The 17,092-nt window shown below is 38.1% G+C and overlaps 1 protein-coding gene across 13 annotated transcripts in view; it reads left to right on the top strand.

Moving 5' to 3' along the window:
• Positions 1–16,695, top strand: part of ATL1 (atlastin GTPase 1) — an 84,457-nt gene extending 67,762 nt beyond the window's left edge. For 11 of the 13 annotated variants that reach the window (XM_070242582.1, XM_023624919.2, XM_070242600.1 and 8 more), the window contains 7 exons: positions 2,642–2,734; positions 3,861–3,999; positions 9,016–9,143; positions 10,231–10,287; positions 11,118–11,189; positions 12,312–12,743; positions 15,842–16,695. In XM_070242582.1, the coding sequence (XP_070098683.1) occupies positions 2,642–2,734; positions 3,861–3,999; positions 9,016–9,143; positions 10,231–10,287; positions 11,118–11,189; positions 12,312–12,743; positions 15,842–15,952 (1,032 nt within the window). In that variant the 3' untranslated portion in view covers positions 15,953–16,695. Of the gene's footprint in view, positions 1–2,641; positions 2,735–3,860; positions 4,000–9,015; positions 9,144–10,230; positions 10,288–11,117; positions 11,190–12,311; positions 12,758–13,933; positions 13,949–15,841 lie in introns of all 13 variants that reach the window. The other 2 variants (XM_070242550.1, XM_070242574.1) reach the window with 2 other exon arrangements.
• Positions 16,696–17,092: the final 397 nt, after the last annotated feature.

Here is a 17,092-nt window from a genome sequence, read left to right on the forward strand (position 1 = left end):
GAGTGTAGATTGCTAATTTGAAAAAATAAGACTTTGTATTTGATCCTGTTCTACACATGGTTCTCATTATGTCGACTTGGGAAGATGCCCAGTGAAAAAGACCAAGAAATGAGACTAAAACCTCCCAAGAAAAATGCCAAAGATAGCCAAATCCACATACTTGGTTTCATTTATCCTGGTTCATGAACCTCTGTTTTGCAAAAGTTGCATCCTAGCTAACCTCTGTTTTCAAAAGACGTGTTTTAGGTAGAAATGTTCTGAATACAAATTGTATTTATTTTGACAAAAATGAGCATCTGTTTAAAGATAGTGAACTATTTAAAGATAGTGGATATGGGTATTTTTAAATTGTCATTTTCACAAGACTCTCTCCTCTCCCCACAAGAATCCAAAAAACCAAAGAAAAGAGGAGAGGCTTCACCTTAGTGAAACAAGAAATATCCATAATGCAGACTAAGATGTGTCCCTGTTTAAGGAAGGAGGATGTGAGCCCAGGATTTAAATCCAACAAGATTGGCTTTTGAGAATAAAGAGCACAAACTGTTATCGACATGTAAGAACGCAAAGAACATTGTCCCATGCACCATTGATGAGAAATCTACTGAAGAATGAGTTTCAGGCCACCAAAGAGGACCTAACTTCACCGAAGGAGGGAGAATCATATCCTGTGTGCCTCCGGATGAAAGAAGACTCTGCTTCCTGTAGTCTTGCCAGAGAAATAAACCCTGAGTCATATTAAGTCTCTGTATCCAGCTGCCAATCTGCAGGAAATCCAGTGGACAAAAGAACGAGTGAACTGCCCCATGAGTCAACAGGGTCCAGGCCAGGGGAAACCAGATCAGATTCCTAGGTTCTTCAACAGATCAGCTAAAAAGGATGGAAAAGCAAACTGTCGATTAAAAGAGAATGAAGAGACATAGCAACAGATTTTAATGGGCCAGGACTAAAAGATTCATTTAGAAACTCAGAAGATATAAATTGTTAGAAAGATCATTTAAAGATAGCTAATTTCGTAAAAATCATTCTGATTTTTTCTCAATTTCTTACGTTTTTTCAGAAACTAAAATTTGAAGTATCTCTAACTTATAAAAACATGCTTTACTCAGCTCTCAGATCATAAACTTCATGTTTTATACTTCAGTTTGAGGCAGTGCAGCAGGGATGTTGAAGTAAGACCCAAGTTTTTACATGCTAGCTCTGCCATCTCTGGCCATGTGCCTTTGGACAGGTTACTTAGTGTCAAGGTAGGGGGGTGGGGTGTGGAGGTGAGTTTTATATATCTCTTCTGAAAAGAACAATTAATTGTAACCTGTCTCTTTGGGCTGTTGCAGGAATACATGGAATATCCTGTGTACAATTCCTGGTATTGTGGTTGGCTTACAATAAGCACTTAATAAATGAATGAAAGCTACCGTTACTTTGGTTTCAGTAGGTCTGAGGTGGGCTCCAAGAATTCTGTACTTTTCAAAGCCTCCCAAGTGATTCTAATGATTGTTCTAACCTGGGAAACACAGTCTCTGATAAAATCCTGGATGTGAACAAATATTCAGCTTCACGGACGGTTATCAGTGTGTTTCTTAGAATAGTAGAAAAACATGAAAACATCCAGGAGAGTGGCAGAATAAAGCACAGTCTGTCCAGGTGCTAATATGTTGTGTGGCCATCAAGTCACCGTCAGATAGCTAATGTGGCACCAACTGTGCCGGGAGCTGTTCTGGAGGCGTTACGTTTGTCATCTCATCTAGTGGTCCTGTGAGGCGGCTCCATTATCGTCCCTTTCTGACAGATGACGAGACTTCAAATGGACACGACTTTAAGCATAAGAAGGGGTGAAGCTGAAACATTTCTAAACTAGTAATAATAAAAAAATTTATAATAAAAAAATTTGGCCTTGTTAGAGGAAAGGCTGAATTCATTTTCTAACAGAAAATATTTCAAAATCGTCATAGGAAGAAGTGATCAAAACATTTACAGTCAAAAACTGTAGAAAAAAAGTATTACAAAAGTTTGTTAGTTATTTTTCTGGGCTTGTGTGTGTGTGTTTGTGATATTTGTCAGCTTTTTTGAATTTGTAATTTGTTATTTTTCTAATTCTAAATAAGTATTCACTTTCAAGCCCAGTTTGTATTCTTTTTCTCATTGAGCCCTCCCCCTTACTGACTGTCTTAGCTTTAGGCCCCACAAAACCTGGGTTTCCCCCCCCCCCCCACCCCGCTCTGCATCCCTTGGGTGCATAATGAGAGCCCCTGGAGAAGAGACTGGGGCAAATGTAAGAGAGGAAAAATATTTGAAGAGATGACAGAAGAAAACTTTCCTCAAATAAAGCATGAATCTTCATAAAAAGCTATGTGAACACTGCACCTCACCAAGAGATGAGACCCACAGATGTCCTCACACGGACCGAATGGCACTATGTAACTAACTAGAATTGGTTTCAAACTCAGTGGAAACAGGCAGGATGACCTCACACTGGAGGGGCTGCTCAGAAACGTTCAGAGGCTTTATGCTTGCTTTTTAATTCCGCGATGTGGTAAAGAACACTGTTCAAATGACAACGACATCATTTAGTTGGTTTCAATAAAAAGCAGAGGGAGGCAATTTAGAGTGCCCTTATCAATCCTTTCTTCTTATCATTTCTTAGAGTCTGATATTTCTTGTTCGAGACTGGAGTTTCCCATACGAATTTTCATATGGATCTGACGGTGGCTCCAAATTCTTGGAAAAACGCCTCAAGGTTTGTTACATATTTAGGTGCATGAAATTTCACCAATATTAGTAATCTGGAATTATTTTTGTTGAATGATTTGCTAACTAGATACTCAGTAGCCACAATCCCTTTTGACCCTCACAGTATCTCTATGAACAAACTAAGATTGATATTTACTAAAATGCTTTCAGAGTTACAATTTTAAATATTATCAGTAATTATGATACAGATAAAGAGTTCTTTTGTAGATATCTATAAAAGAATGATTTATCCGTAAAGATAAAACTTTTAATTTGAAGAATTAAATCAGTTCCAGACTGACAGTGCAAATATCTGGATTCATGTTTTAGTAGAGTAGTTTAAAGTCAATTTAACAGAAATGTCTAATTTTGAAATCCCCAAAGTCAGTCTTAGAACATTTGCTAGTAGTTCACAGAAAGCGAAAGTAGGAGACTTTCCATTTTCTTTGTCATGATAGTTCAATATTGAATAAATTGTTTACCGTGAACACATATCACAAAAATACCTACTGAGAAATCAGAAAAAAAATCAAGATTAAAAAAAGTTCTTTGATAATCAGGATCTCTGAGTGGACCTTTTCAGGCTTCTAGTCACTTTTAGGGTAGTTTGTCTGTACTATTAACTGTCAAATGCATGTGGGAAAAAAGGGGCAGTTTAGCTCATAAATAAGCAGCAGGCTGTTCAGATGCCTTTCTAGAATTTAAATGTACACCTACCAGGTGACAAGGGGCTGTCTTGAGTCTTGTCTTGAGTCATTCCTGAAAAGAAAGTAGGAATATCTTATGACCTGCTCATGTCCCTGTGAGTACTTTGAATTAAAATTTGAATTTGTAGGAACTAGCTAGATAAAACCCCACTAGTTTGTACTACAAAATGGGAAGGCCTATGTGAGTTCGTGTGAGAGTGGGCCTTTGGTAATTGCAATGGCAACGCCACATGTGTGCTGGGTGCTGAGATACGGCTGGGTGGCGCCTTCACTCAAGACCTTTATCCTTCCTTCAGTGTCAGCCCTGTCGTGTCGTTTTCATCATTGTGGGACCAGACCGAGATAGCAAGTATAAGATGCTGCAGAGTTCTTTTGGAGTTCGATTAAAGTTGAAAGTAGTTTAAACTTCAGAATGATTTCCTGCAGGTCTCAGGGAACCAGCATGAAGAACTACAGAATGTTCGAAAGCACATCCATTCCTGTTTCACCAAAATTTCCTGTTTTCTGCTACCTCATCCTGGCTTAAAAGTGGCTACCAATCCAAACTTCGATGGAAAACTGAAAGGTTTGTCTGTCTTTTAATGAATATGTTTACATCACTTAGTCTGATTATAAAAATGTCATTTTATCCACTGGGCTTATGGCTGCTGCTTTAGTTTCTCCCCTGATGTGGGGCTGATGATTGGAAATTGTCAGGAGGTTGGGAATCCTGGGCTGGTGCTGCAGCGGCTCCTTGGAGAACTGTGGGGTTCTGTGGGTGCCACTGAACTGACGAGACAAGAGGCCAAGTCCTGCGGCCACCCGTGGCCGTGCCTCACCCTCACAGAGGCCCCTGCTCACTCTGTGCACTGAGAGATGCTCCTCAATATCTTCCTGTGTAGTTTTCCTTATTTACCTTAAAGGGAAAAAATAGATGTCTCTGTTATTGGAATGTTGTGTTAAGTTATATAATTAGAGATTGAAAGAAATATTGCATAGTACTGAATTCAAGCTCTTTAGAACTGCTACTAAAGAATTTAATTATAAATTATTAAAAGCTTCACTAAAAGGAAATTGTCTTCTGGATGAGGACCAGTTTCTAAGAAAACAAAAAGCACTATTGTGTTTTTCAAACAGTATATACTCATAGTATGTGATTCTCTCTTAAACAGAGGCAGGGCTGACGTTTAAGTTTCCAAAGACCCTCAACTTATTGAAAAAAGGGGCGGGGGGTAGAGGTAGGGGTCTGGGAACCGAAGTTCATCTTCCTTGATAGACAGTCAGCAGGTTTTTAGATGTTGGCTCGTAGTTAACGACGTAACACAGGCGTTTCTGACTGTCACTGTGGGCCTGGTATTGAGTGCACACTGCCTTCAGACACTTGCTCCGTTTCCTGTGACCTCTCTGCATTGTACCAGGGCTGCTGAGACAGCAACATAATAAGCTTTTCTGCACAGCTGTTCTCAAAGGGCTTTAAAATGACTTTAAAAAAAAGACAGTATAACTTGTATCCAGTTTTATGGAACTAGTAGGTTTGTAAAGCAAACCTGTTTTTCCCTCTATCTCCATTGTGTTTACTCCCAGATACCTTATATTTAACTATGGCAGTTTAGTATCATAAATAGAGTCCCAAATTCCTCAATCATCAGCATTGTTTTTATGCATGTTTTAAATTATCTTACCTTTAAATAACAGGATAGCAGTAGGCACATATTAATGCATGGGTTCCAGGATCCTACAATTTCATCGTCACTTAGGAATTCCAAGCCGCTAAGTGAGCACACAAGCCTTTTGATACAGTGCAATCACCCAATGCTTCAGTGTGTTTGAATAAATCACATAAAGAGAGGGCTCCCACAGGCCTTTCTTTCTTCCCTGGAGTTAGAGAGCTGTAAACAGGCAGAGGAGGGGCAGGCCTTCATAGCCGTCCTTTACTGGGGCAAGAAAGTACTCTGCCTCGTTCCATTCCTGTAGCATATAACTACAGTTTTTTTTTGCTGAGGAAGCTTGGCCCTGAGTTAACATCTGTTGCTGATCTTCCTCTTTTTGCTTGAGGAAGGTTGGTGCTAAGCTAACATCTGTGCCAGTCTTCCTGTATTTTGTATGCGGGATGCCACCACAGCATGGCTTGATGAGCAGTGTGTAGGTCCACGCCCAGGATTCAAAGCTGTGAACACTGGGCTGCTGGAAGCAGAGTGCACGAACTTAACCACCATGCCACCAGGCCAGCCCCTACAGTTCTTAAATTAACTCATACATTTTGCAATGAAAGAGCTCAAGGAGAGAGTTTAAGACAAATTGCGCAGATGTAGAAGCTGACTTTTTTTTTTTTTTTGAGGAAGATTAGCCCTGAGCTAACATCTGCTGCCAATCCTCCTCTTTTTGCTGAGGAAGACTGGCCCTGAGCTAACATCTGTGCCCATCTTCCTCTACTTTATATGTGGGACACCTGCCACAGCATGGCTTGCCAGGCAGTGCCATGTCTGCACCCGGGATCTGAACCGGCAAACCCCGGGCCCCCGAAGTGGAACGTGCGAACTTAACCGCTGCGCCACCAGGCCAGCCCCTAGATACCGACTTTTTTAACAGATTTGTCTTCCATCAACTTTTACTTACATGTCTAAACAGATACTGACTCACACAGTTGGTTCACAGTTACCCATAAGTTAGGATTTACAGAGGAGTTAACTGGGAGAAAGAAAGGACAGCAGCTTCCATTGAGTCGAAAGCCCCATTTTAAGGGGGGTTCAGAGGGCTGCTGCTGAATCCCTCTGCACACCGATGCAGTCTCCTTTGCCTCTGTGTTTCCTTGGGCAGCTTTGAAAGTCTGCTGTCTGCATTATTTTTCCCTTCCATCTTGAACCTTATAATTTGGTGTGATTTCTACCCAGGATGTCTTGTCTGCTGGCCATGCTACTCTCCGGGGCTGGCATCTGAGTGGTTGCCTCTGGGAAGAACGTCTCTGAAGAAACAGTTGTGCAAACATTGCTCTTGGATGATTGTTTCTCACATACTCTTTAACACACTTGTAGAAATAACTTTCTAGCTCGTTATCAATAGTAATAATTGTGATAATCACTATTTCTTCATGGTCCCTCACATTATTGAAAGATCTTATCTGTTTCCAGTGTTATTTAAAACTTTAATACTATGATTAAATTTGCCATTAGTTTAATAGCTTCCCACATGGGAAATCAAAGGATTGAAAGTGCTGAATCCCATTCATTCAAGCTACATTTAACCAGTTCTTACCAAGTGCCTACTGAATCCCCCCACCCCAGCATAGCAAATTCAGTCTGTTAGTGACAAGGAGTTCCCTTTGTATGAGGTGATTCCGTGTTAGAGAACTGCAGGAGGAGACCTGGTGACCACGTCGTACCTGAGGTATAGAAAGAAGCTCCAGTTACACTTCAGAAAGCATAGCTACACACCAGTGCAAGGTGATTATTTTTAAAAGGGTGTTTCTAATGACTTGTCAGAGCAGGTGATCCTGGGAAAATATCTTCTTTGGTTAATTTTCACAGCAGCGCCTCATCGGTACATCTGCCCTGCAGAGTTCTTGTAAAGCACGACCATGTCCTCAGTTATTGTGACAGAAAACCACTTTTGCCAAGCTCCTGAATTCCTAGCAAAGTTTTCCTCTTGTGGCAAAAATTGTTTAAGAAATGATGAAAACAGAACGTCACCCGGAATGATCATCCACCCACACGTATTTACGGAAGCCTGCAGTAGGCCAGAGCTGACTCCTGCACCTCTGCACGATGATCAGAACTCGTCTGCAAGTGCTCTGGGTCCTGTATTTACTGTGTTCAACTAATATTGTTAGCAAGAGCTCACCACTTGTGATGTTATGAATATAGTGTTCATATTTTCTGAATCCAGAATTGAAAAACCTGGCATTGGTCTCAAGTGAGAACAAAGTTAGACTACAGCTAACTTCAGAACACATCTTTAATCCAAATGTGTGCTTAGATGCTGGTTACTTTAATGATAATTCCCATACTTGCGGGTGCATTAGATACACAGGTCTATCTTATTCCACTCCAGTTTTATAAAGAAATTTGGTGGTGGGAGGTTAAGTACATGTTTTGCAAGTGATTTTAAAATGGTTCTATAAGGGGAAAGCTTTTTGTTTTATACAGAAATTCGGGAAAAATTAATGTATTCTAGATATATAGTAATATCCTACTAATGCTGAAAAAAGCATAAAATCATATAGCAAAAAAGAAACCTCTTAGCATCTGTGAACACAGATAGACGGCAGACAGCAACACGACCTAGAAGGGTGGTGACATAATGCAAACACCAGCATTGTGTCTCAGCGGGTCTCGGTAACTAAAAAGCAAACCATAATAATAAACACATTTGAATAAATCCACACATAATACAAAGCACAGCTATCAGTAAAAATTGGTACAATGCAAACAGAAAAATAAATTTGAATAATCTCCTATATAAGTACTCATAAAACATGGACATCAAACTTTCAAAACTGTACAGAATATGAAGCAAAATAAGTCTGAAGGATTTCCAACATCATACTCATACATGTCATAAAAGCAGCATGCAAGAGGAAAGAAACGTGAATTCTCACGTAAACTGGTATTACAGTGTATATTGGGGTTCTAATAACAAGCAGGGGCAATGCGAACATAGTCAAAAGGTTTGCATATTTATCCCTCAGACCTTGGAAATCACCGGTCACAAAGCCTGAAAACTCAGTGACTGCTGAAATCCAGAGTTTTGAAAACTATAGGCAGTTACTGTATTTACTTAGAGAGTGAGTTCCCAGACATGTCTTGCTTTTCACATGTATTATGTGCATTTTTCTATATGTTCTGAAATAATGATTTAGGAAATTATCACTGTGTTCAAAATACTTCTCTGAAGATCTGTTTTGTGTGTTACTTTGCTAAATCTGTAATGTTAAGCTTGAACCTAATGCTACAAGGGTTATGTGGGTCATGTGTAATCCATTGCACCAAACATGATAGGTAAATAACTCAGACTACTGCTCATCTGCCAGCTCCAAGGCCAACATGGCCTTTTCTTGCCATGTTACTTTGTGTTGCTGTTTCACCACTAGAGGTGGCATCATTGTCACTCTCTGTCTTTTTGAACTTAAGTCCTAGATACCACACCTTACCCAGTTCTATACACTTTTCATAAGGTGGGCACACATAGAGCAATTTTTGGATACATCTTTTGGAGGGAATACATTGTATAAGCCAGAAATATCTCACCTTTTCCCCATTTATCAGTCTATATATGTATAAAACCACAGACAACTTACAGACAGCAGAATACAAGGTATGGTTATGTGAATGGGGTGTGAAATATTTGTATAACGTTTCACATCAACAAAGGTAGAAGACAAAGATATAATTGGATGGAGATAAGACAGACCAGCAGCAGAAGTCTGGGCAAGGAGTACCATTCACCCTGAGAAATGTGGGTCTCAGGAGTTGTTTAGATGCTGGGAAGGTGAGTGATGGCTTTATCACTGGGGAAGAAATGGAGAAAATCAAAGGATGTTTTATTGTACGGCATGGAGGACTGGCTAGGATATTTAAAATAATGATGAATTTGCTTTTACTTGTAGAAATAGATGATGAATTCATCAAAAACTTGAAAATACTCATTCCTTGGCTACTTAGTCCTGAGAGCCTAGATATTAAAGAGATCAATGGGAACAAAATCACCTGCCGAGGTCTGGTGGAGTACTTCAAGGTATCACTCTCATTTCTAGAGCATTTGTGAGTACTTAGATTTGACATGCTTTGGAAGGCAGTTCCTACTTGATATCCCAAAATTGTAGGCTGTAATGTGGGAACAAAGGTGTGAGGAATCTATAAAAATGATAAAAATTATTAGACTCCTAAGAGGAGCTTGCTTTCTGAAATTATTTTTTGAGAAAACTCCTTTAGGTAACTGTACTGTCTCTTTTTATCTTGAGGGAAATATGTCTTGAAATACGAATGTATCTAAGAGTTGGAGAAGTCTGTCTTGGGGCGGGAGGAGGCAGTGTTTCCTTACTCTGTAGTCCTCAGTTACCATTCTGAAGATTTTCCCAAAGGGGCTACACTTCGCCTTCCTACTGGAGAAGATTTGTCCACACTTCCTGCTCTCTGCACCAAGGGCATATGTGAAGTGGGATTATTTTAAGTTTGCATTTACCTGTTTACCTCAGACACCACTGAGTAGAACACTTGTTTTTATGAACCCATATATATATAGTGGTGAATTTCAATTACCCATCTAATTTGTGGATTGATGCTCCAAGAACTAAAATATCAATTTTTAAAATTCATGTTTTGTCTTTCAAAATGCAGTCACATACCTCCTGTGTCATTCCTTAATCTCCATCACTCTCAGCAATAAAGACAGGTTATTTATCTGAAATTTGAATTCTTACTGTGCCTAACACTGTGGAGGAGCTTAGAATTCAGTAGGAGGCTTAGGACCCTTACACGAGTCTGCTCCATAGAGCCTGTGACATCAGCAGGAACAAATTCCCATGGGTAACTGAAAAAGAGGCATTACTCCCAGCAGAGGGATCTGGGGAAGCTTTAAAGGAGGTGGCAGTGAGGTAAGCCTTTAAGAAGAGTAGGATTGGCAAGTGGAGATGTGTGAAAAGGGCATTTCAGGAAAAGGGAATTAAATAAAGGAAACCAAGAAAGATGGAATTCAAGTATAAGAAAGAGCTAATAGTTCCTGAAACTGTCAAGACCTTAGGCCGTAGAATACAATTGAACAGAATTAGAGAAATACTGAATGGAATTACTTGAACAGGAGTCTTTCTTTCTTTCTTTCTTAGGCTTATATAAAGATCTATCAAGGTGAAGAATTACCACATCCAAAATCCATGTTACAGGTATTTACTCATCAGGAGGCCTGACATTTTAAAACACACTGTCACTGAAGCTCAGCTCTCCTTAGCTTTATGCTGTGCTAAACTCAAGGTACACTCCAACCTGGCTGTCAGAAATGACCAAACAAAATAGCAGATGGAATGATTTATTGGAATACTTTTTCTAATAACTCCCCATTTGTGTATTCATCTCAATGAGCATTTATTTCACTTCATACTAAGGAGTTTTCGTTCTCTTTGTGCTAAATTTGTTTACAGAACAGGCTCATACTGTGGTTTAGATTCACACACGTAACAAGAAATAGGAAAGCAGGTTCAGGTTTTAAATAAGTGGTCTGTACAAGTAAACACTTAAAAAAGGAGAAACTCACTTTTTCCTTACTTATTTTTAAAATTTCTTTAAGTTCTTAATGGTTCTTCTTTGTCGTCAGTGATACATTGTTCTATCAGCAACAGTCCTTAAACTTAAGCCCTATTTTTAGATATATTAGTGTATATAAAATATACTATATATTATTTCCCATGTGTTTGGATGTATAGATTTCTTTTCCCCACATTTGGTGAGAAGCTTACAAATATTTTTTAAGAGGAAAAAATCTTCCAAATGAAAATTCATTTTAGAACTATGGTTTATTGAGTAAACTTGTATGTGTTATGCATTTTGAAATTTTAATTTTACTAATTAAAAAAATGTAGTGGAAATATTTTCAACTCTTTCAAATTATTTGATAACTTGGATTCTTGCACATGATGTGCTCATAAGTGGGAACTGCCTGTGGAAGTTTAATAAATATGAATTCCATTTTACATCATATTTTGTGCTTTGTCCAAAGGCCACAGCAGAAGCTAACAATTTAGCAGCCGTGGCAACTGCCAAGGATACATACAACAAAAAAATGGAAGAGGTAAGATTTAAATAATATTTTAAGTGATGTTTAAATAAAACTAGCATTTCTTTCATGAGCTCATTCTTTTTTCTTCAAAGTTACACTGTGTACACATGCAAAGAGGTAGCTTTGACTTATTCTATTTATTGTATTCCTAAAATATTTTAAATATAAGGCAAGAAAAGAACACTGTATGTACAGTTTTAAACATATTTTAAATGTTATCTCTATAATGTAGACACATTTTTTAATTCACTTTTTTTGGCCAGATCCTTCCACTATTTGTAAAATTTAGTAGCTAAAATAACATATGCTACCCTCTCCACTACACATCCCTACATTCCACAATTCTAGTATTTCTATCTTAAATATAAAAACCTGTTCAGAAAAGAAGAAATTAAACCTATTTAAATTAAACCAATATTGCTACATATATTTCCTTTTTGTTTTAACATGCTGAATTAGGATGCCTCTAATAATTATTGTATACATCTACAAATGTGATAGGGGTCTTTTTCCCCCTGAAAATGTTATAAAATCAAAATTATATTAAAAATTGATGGAGTCTTAGAATCAAGGGAAATATAGAATATGGAATGGTGTTTATGGCATAACTAAAGGGTAATTAGAATGAGAGTATCCTTTATATAGTTAGATCTCAACTTAAGTGAATGGTATGGGTAACTGAGATTTCCCTTGTAACTTGCGAAAAAATTAAAAATGTGGGCCAAGAACATTTAATATGTTTCCATTTAGTCTCCTGAAGAAAATACTGAATGGCCTCCATTCAAACAAAAATCAGTGAAACTGCCAAAGAAGATGTTTTTCACAATTTTGCTTGAGAGCTTTACAGCATTGCTCATTGTTTTAAATTAAACTTCATTAGTCAAAATTACTCCAGTGTATTTAGAATAAACTTCCTAGAGGAATGTGGATGGAAGTAGTTTATATAAAGGACCAGTCCATTTGTACTGGAGTGTGATAGATATGGAGTGTGGGAAGATGTAGGTTGACAAAAACATCTCTGCAGGCTCCTTCTGGTTATTGCGTTCTAACAAATTCAACCAGCTAAGTGAAAAATGTTGATACATTGCTAATTTTACTCTGCATTGCTAAACAGTGCTTGTCTGTCTGATACAGATTTGTGGTGGTGACAAACCGTTTCTGGCCCCTAATGACCTGCAGACCAAACATCTGGAGCTGAAGGAAGAGTCTGTGAAGCTCTTCCGGGGGGTGAAGAAGATGGGCGGGGAGGAGTTCAGCCGGCGTTACCTGCAGCAGTTGGAGAGTGAGATAGATGAACTCTACATCCAGTACATCAAGCACAACGACAGCAAAAACATCTTCCATGCAGCGCGCACCCCAGCCACACTGTTTGTTGTCATCTTCATCACGTATGTGCTTGCCGGCGTGACTGGATTCATCGGTTTGGACATCATAGCTAGCCTGTGCAACATGATCATGGGACTGACCCTCATCACCCTGTGTACCTGGGCATACATCCGGTACTCTGGAGAGTACCGGGAGCTGGGAGCCGTGATAGACCAGGTGGCTGCAGCCTTGTGGGACCAGGTAGGACACTTTTAGTGCTCTTCAACTCAGTGCAGCACACGTGTGAATGCCACCTCTGTGCCAGACACTAGGTTAGAGTTGGAAATACACAGATGAATGTGACGTGGGCCCCAGTATTAAAAGAATTTAGAATCTGTTAAGATGGCCAGATACAAACAACTAACTATAATACAACATATGAAGTCCTACACAACTGTTTTCAAGTTAACATTTCAATACTTTTCAAAAATACACAGATTAGGCAGTGTTTTTACTTTTTCTCATCTTAAAAGTTAAAGCTGTTAAAAGAAGTGTGAGAAAACACGGTTTTTATTTAGCTGATTATGACTTGATTATGTGTTAACGTTACTTCATACTTAGAAACTATCATTTGACCAGCACTGGCTTTGTTAGGAACTGTCATAAGTCATCGTGTGACTGTCTCTTTTAGCATAAACTCCTAAAGGCAATAGCTGATGACTTCAGATTGTCTCTATTTGAACTAGACATTTACACCAGGCCATTGCATGAGTCCAGGTCAACCTCTGGATCAGCTGCTCATGGGTCAGTTATCTTTTATGGTCCAATTAACAACAACCTAGGGAGTCAGGGCAGACAGTTATAAACACACCTAGCACAATAATCAACTCACTATGTCATTCTGGAAGTGTCTTCAGTTACCTCATGAAAATTTAGGGGAATTCAGTGAAGCTAAAGTAGATTCTTCCTAAATTTTAGAGTTAAGACTTTTGAACGTTCCTGGTCTGCAGGTAGCAAGTGACAGCTACAGTTCTCCCAGTGTTACAAGTATACGATACTCTTTAAAACAGAATTGTAACTAATGGATGTACCTTGTGCCTTTGAAGAATTGAGTTGAGATAAATGGTAGCACTATGGGAAAAGAATGAATTAAAAGCTGGAACCTCTGAGCCAGTGTCTCAGCCCCTCAACCTCGAAAGACTGAAGGGGGCAATTTGAGGTAAATCCCAAGGCCCTCCTAGAGTGTGATGCTGAAACCTGTGAGCAATATAGAACTGGGTTCTTAAAAAGAGTTACATGAAATATATAATCTAAACTGAAAAAACCTGCAGGAGTATTTGTTCTTAAACGCTCACAAATAAATACTGTAAACAAAGTTGAATATCTTAATGCTATTAATGAAGCTGGATATATACTTTTCTTTTCTCCCTTTTAAACTGCCTTTGCCACAGGGAAGTACAAATGAGGTAAGTTAAATTTTTAAATTGAGCTATATATTGGTAACATTATTTTTATTTTATAAACTAACTAGACGTTGAAGGATGTCTCATCATAGATTAGAAAATCTGGTGACTACTGCTCCTATGCTCCTGTGTTCTTCTAGCATTAGTTTTAATTGTGAATTTTTAACGTGGTTTTAATATAATTTTTATTCCAGACATCGTATGTGATTTGATCTGCATGTGAAACACAAGAATTGACTATCATAAATATTGTGAATATTTTATCTGTTTTCTGAATGTGTAGAAAATTTCAAAATTCTTAAGCTCCGACAATGCAGGTTCTGCTCTACTGGAGAGTGGAATGGGCAGTTATGAATCTTGAGGGAACTTAACTCCTGGAGAGTATTTAAATAGAGCTACACCCTTTAGAAGTTGTTTTCAACTTTAGCTTTTCAGTGACAGCACTTTACACAGGTTCCAGGCCAGTACACAGTGTAAGTTTCCTGGCATACCTCAGACCTGACCTGTAAATGGTGTTCATGTCTCCTACCAGCACATGCGCAAAACTCCATCTGAGGAAAGAATCTGAGCCTCCAGGAAGGAATCATTTGTTACATAAGAAAAATTATCTCTGTGGAGTCATTTAGGTTGTTATCTTTAGGAAGCAAAACTGATCTTGAACAACTACGAAGACAGCAGATAATTATGGTCTTTTCCTCAGTTTCTGCTGTTACATGTAACTAGATTATGTCCTCTAATCAAATACCAGTGATACATTTAATATTTACAAATCAATAACAAATTTTATGTAAAATTCAGTAAAACAAATTCACCAAAAAAAGTAAAAACAAATTTCAACTTTGTAATTCAAACCTTAAGAAAAAAACGTAAGCTTTTACAAGAAGAGGCATTAAATTGAATATGTTAGAATCAGAATATAATAGAACTAGAATACCATGTTGCACCAATATACATTCATAGAACTGAAAATGGTACTATTCAGACTTAATAGCCACACAGACTCAAAAAGATAAAAATTAACGAATTTCCTGAGCACTGACTACTAGGATATCCAGTTTTTATCCAGCTTTTAAAAATTTTCAGATTTTTTAGACTCCAAAATCAGATAAGTTAATCTTAACTGAGTGTTCATTATGTGAAAGTTAGAGGAGGGAATGAATCTGAGACACTAACTGAGGGTTGGCGAGAATAAAAATATTTATGGACACATATAAAAGTGTAAAAATTCCTATGATTCAAGCACTGTTAAATGGACACAAAGAACAATCACAGAGGTAGTTTTAATGAGGAAAGGCTTTCTGCTCATGTTTCTGAATAAGGTTTTGTAAGATATGAACTAATTAACAGAAACAAGGCAGGAGAACATGTTTAAGTGAGGGATCCCAGTGGGGTGGGGGAGGGGCAGCGTGTGTGCTTATCTGCATGACCATATCAGGAAATAATGGAGAATAAAAGCAGTCCCATTCTGAAAAACCTCTAAGGCAGCCCCGACAGCAGTGGTCTAGCCATGTATAAAAAAGCAGCCATTGGCAGTCAGAAGTTATGAGCTCCTGTACTTCCTCTAAAACTGCTAACAGTCAGAATGTGAGTTCTCAGCACAGCCCTGGGGCATGAGGTCAGGAAGCTCTGCTCCAGGAGGTGTGCAAAGGTGGAAGGAAACGCGATCTGAGAAGAAAGCATCTGCCACGAAGATCAGTCCACAGAAGTAATCACATACACCCACTGGAGAGCTCTAACACATTAGTTATTTAGGTCTTACATAGGTTAATAATATAAAGATTCCCAATTTAGCATGCTAAATTTTATATAGTACCATAAACTACTTATACTACAAAGGAAAAATTTTACATGTGTATTTAATAAAATGTTTTCTAATCTTGATTCTTGTACTTCTAGGCTTTATACAAGCTTTACAGTGCAGCAGCAACCCACAGACACCTGTATCATCAAGCTTTTCCTGCACCAAAGTCAGAATCTACTGAACAATCAGAAAAGAAGAAAATTTAACCCAAATTTTTAAAAATACAGGTGCATGACCAATTGCCAGTTAAATATTCAGTTTTTTGTCTCCATGCAAACATTCAAAGTGCTTCCATCAGAACCGAGTAAAATACCGAGCCTGCTGGAGCCTGCAGTGGGCCGGCGCTTTCACACCAGTGTGTCCTAAGCAGATGTGTAAATGCATGGTTATACCATTCGGTTAACATGTACAGTTCCCTGATTTTGTCTTCAGATATGCTGTTATAATTTAAAGTATTTGTCTATTTATGATGACAGTACATGTGTTCTGCTTGAATTTACTAAATTCTACTACTGGGTTATAATTAAACCGTGTAGTAATATTATTCCAAGTTTGGATATGCTCATTTAATTTCTACAGAAGAATTTTTTAATTACTTCACAGTCATCTGGTAGAGCACAGCATCATAACTCAGCAGGCTTGATTCAGTCTATATTATCTTACATATACCATGAGCTCTTATTTTTAGAGACATTTAAGAGAGCTTTTCAGTTGCTTTATCAAAAACTATATATTGCTTCTTTTATATTATGATTTAATATAGAATATAAACCTCTTGATCAAAAATGCACAAAAATCACTTTGTATATGTAATTGAGTTTCACTGCATTGTATATTTTTTCATTTGGTACACAAAGAAATGTATTCTTCATAAGTTTATTCTTTTAACATGTGAACTATTAGTAAAGTTTACTTTGGTTCCTAAGATTAAAAACAAATGCTTACTGAATTTGGAAATGTTTGGGAAGTGTTGATACAAAATGATGAAGCTTTATCTCTTCTTAAAATTCAAATGCATTTTCTTTAATGTTGACACTGTTACAAATTTAGCTTTTTTTTTTTTTTGGAGAAGATTGGCCCTGAGCTAACACCCGTTGCCAATCTACCTCTTTTCGCTTGAGGAAGATTAGTCCTGAGCTAACATCTGTGCCAGTCTTCCTCTAATTTGTATGTGGGACACCACCACCAGACAGCTTGATAAGCAGTGTAGGTCTGCACCCAGGAACTGAACCTGTGAACCCAGGCCGCCAAAGCAGAGCATGCTGAACTTAACCACTATGTCACTTAGGTTTCCATTTTAAGAAACTTACGCTAATCCCTTTTAGGTACCTTCCAGTTCTTTTAAA

This window comes from Equus caballus, chromosome 1, assembly GCF_041296265.1.
Source record: "Equus caballus isolate H_3958 breed thoroughbred chromosome 1, TB-T2T, whole genome shotgun sequence".
NCBI lineage: Eukaryota > Metazoa > Chordata > Mammalia > Perissodactyla > Equidae > Equus > Equus caballus.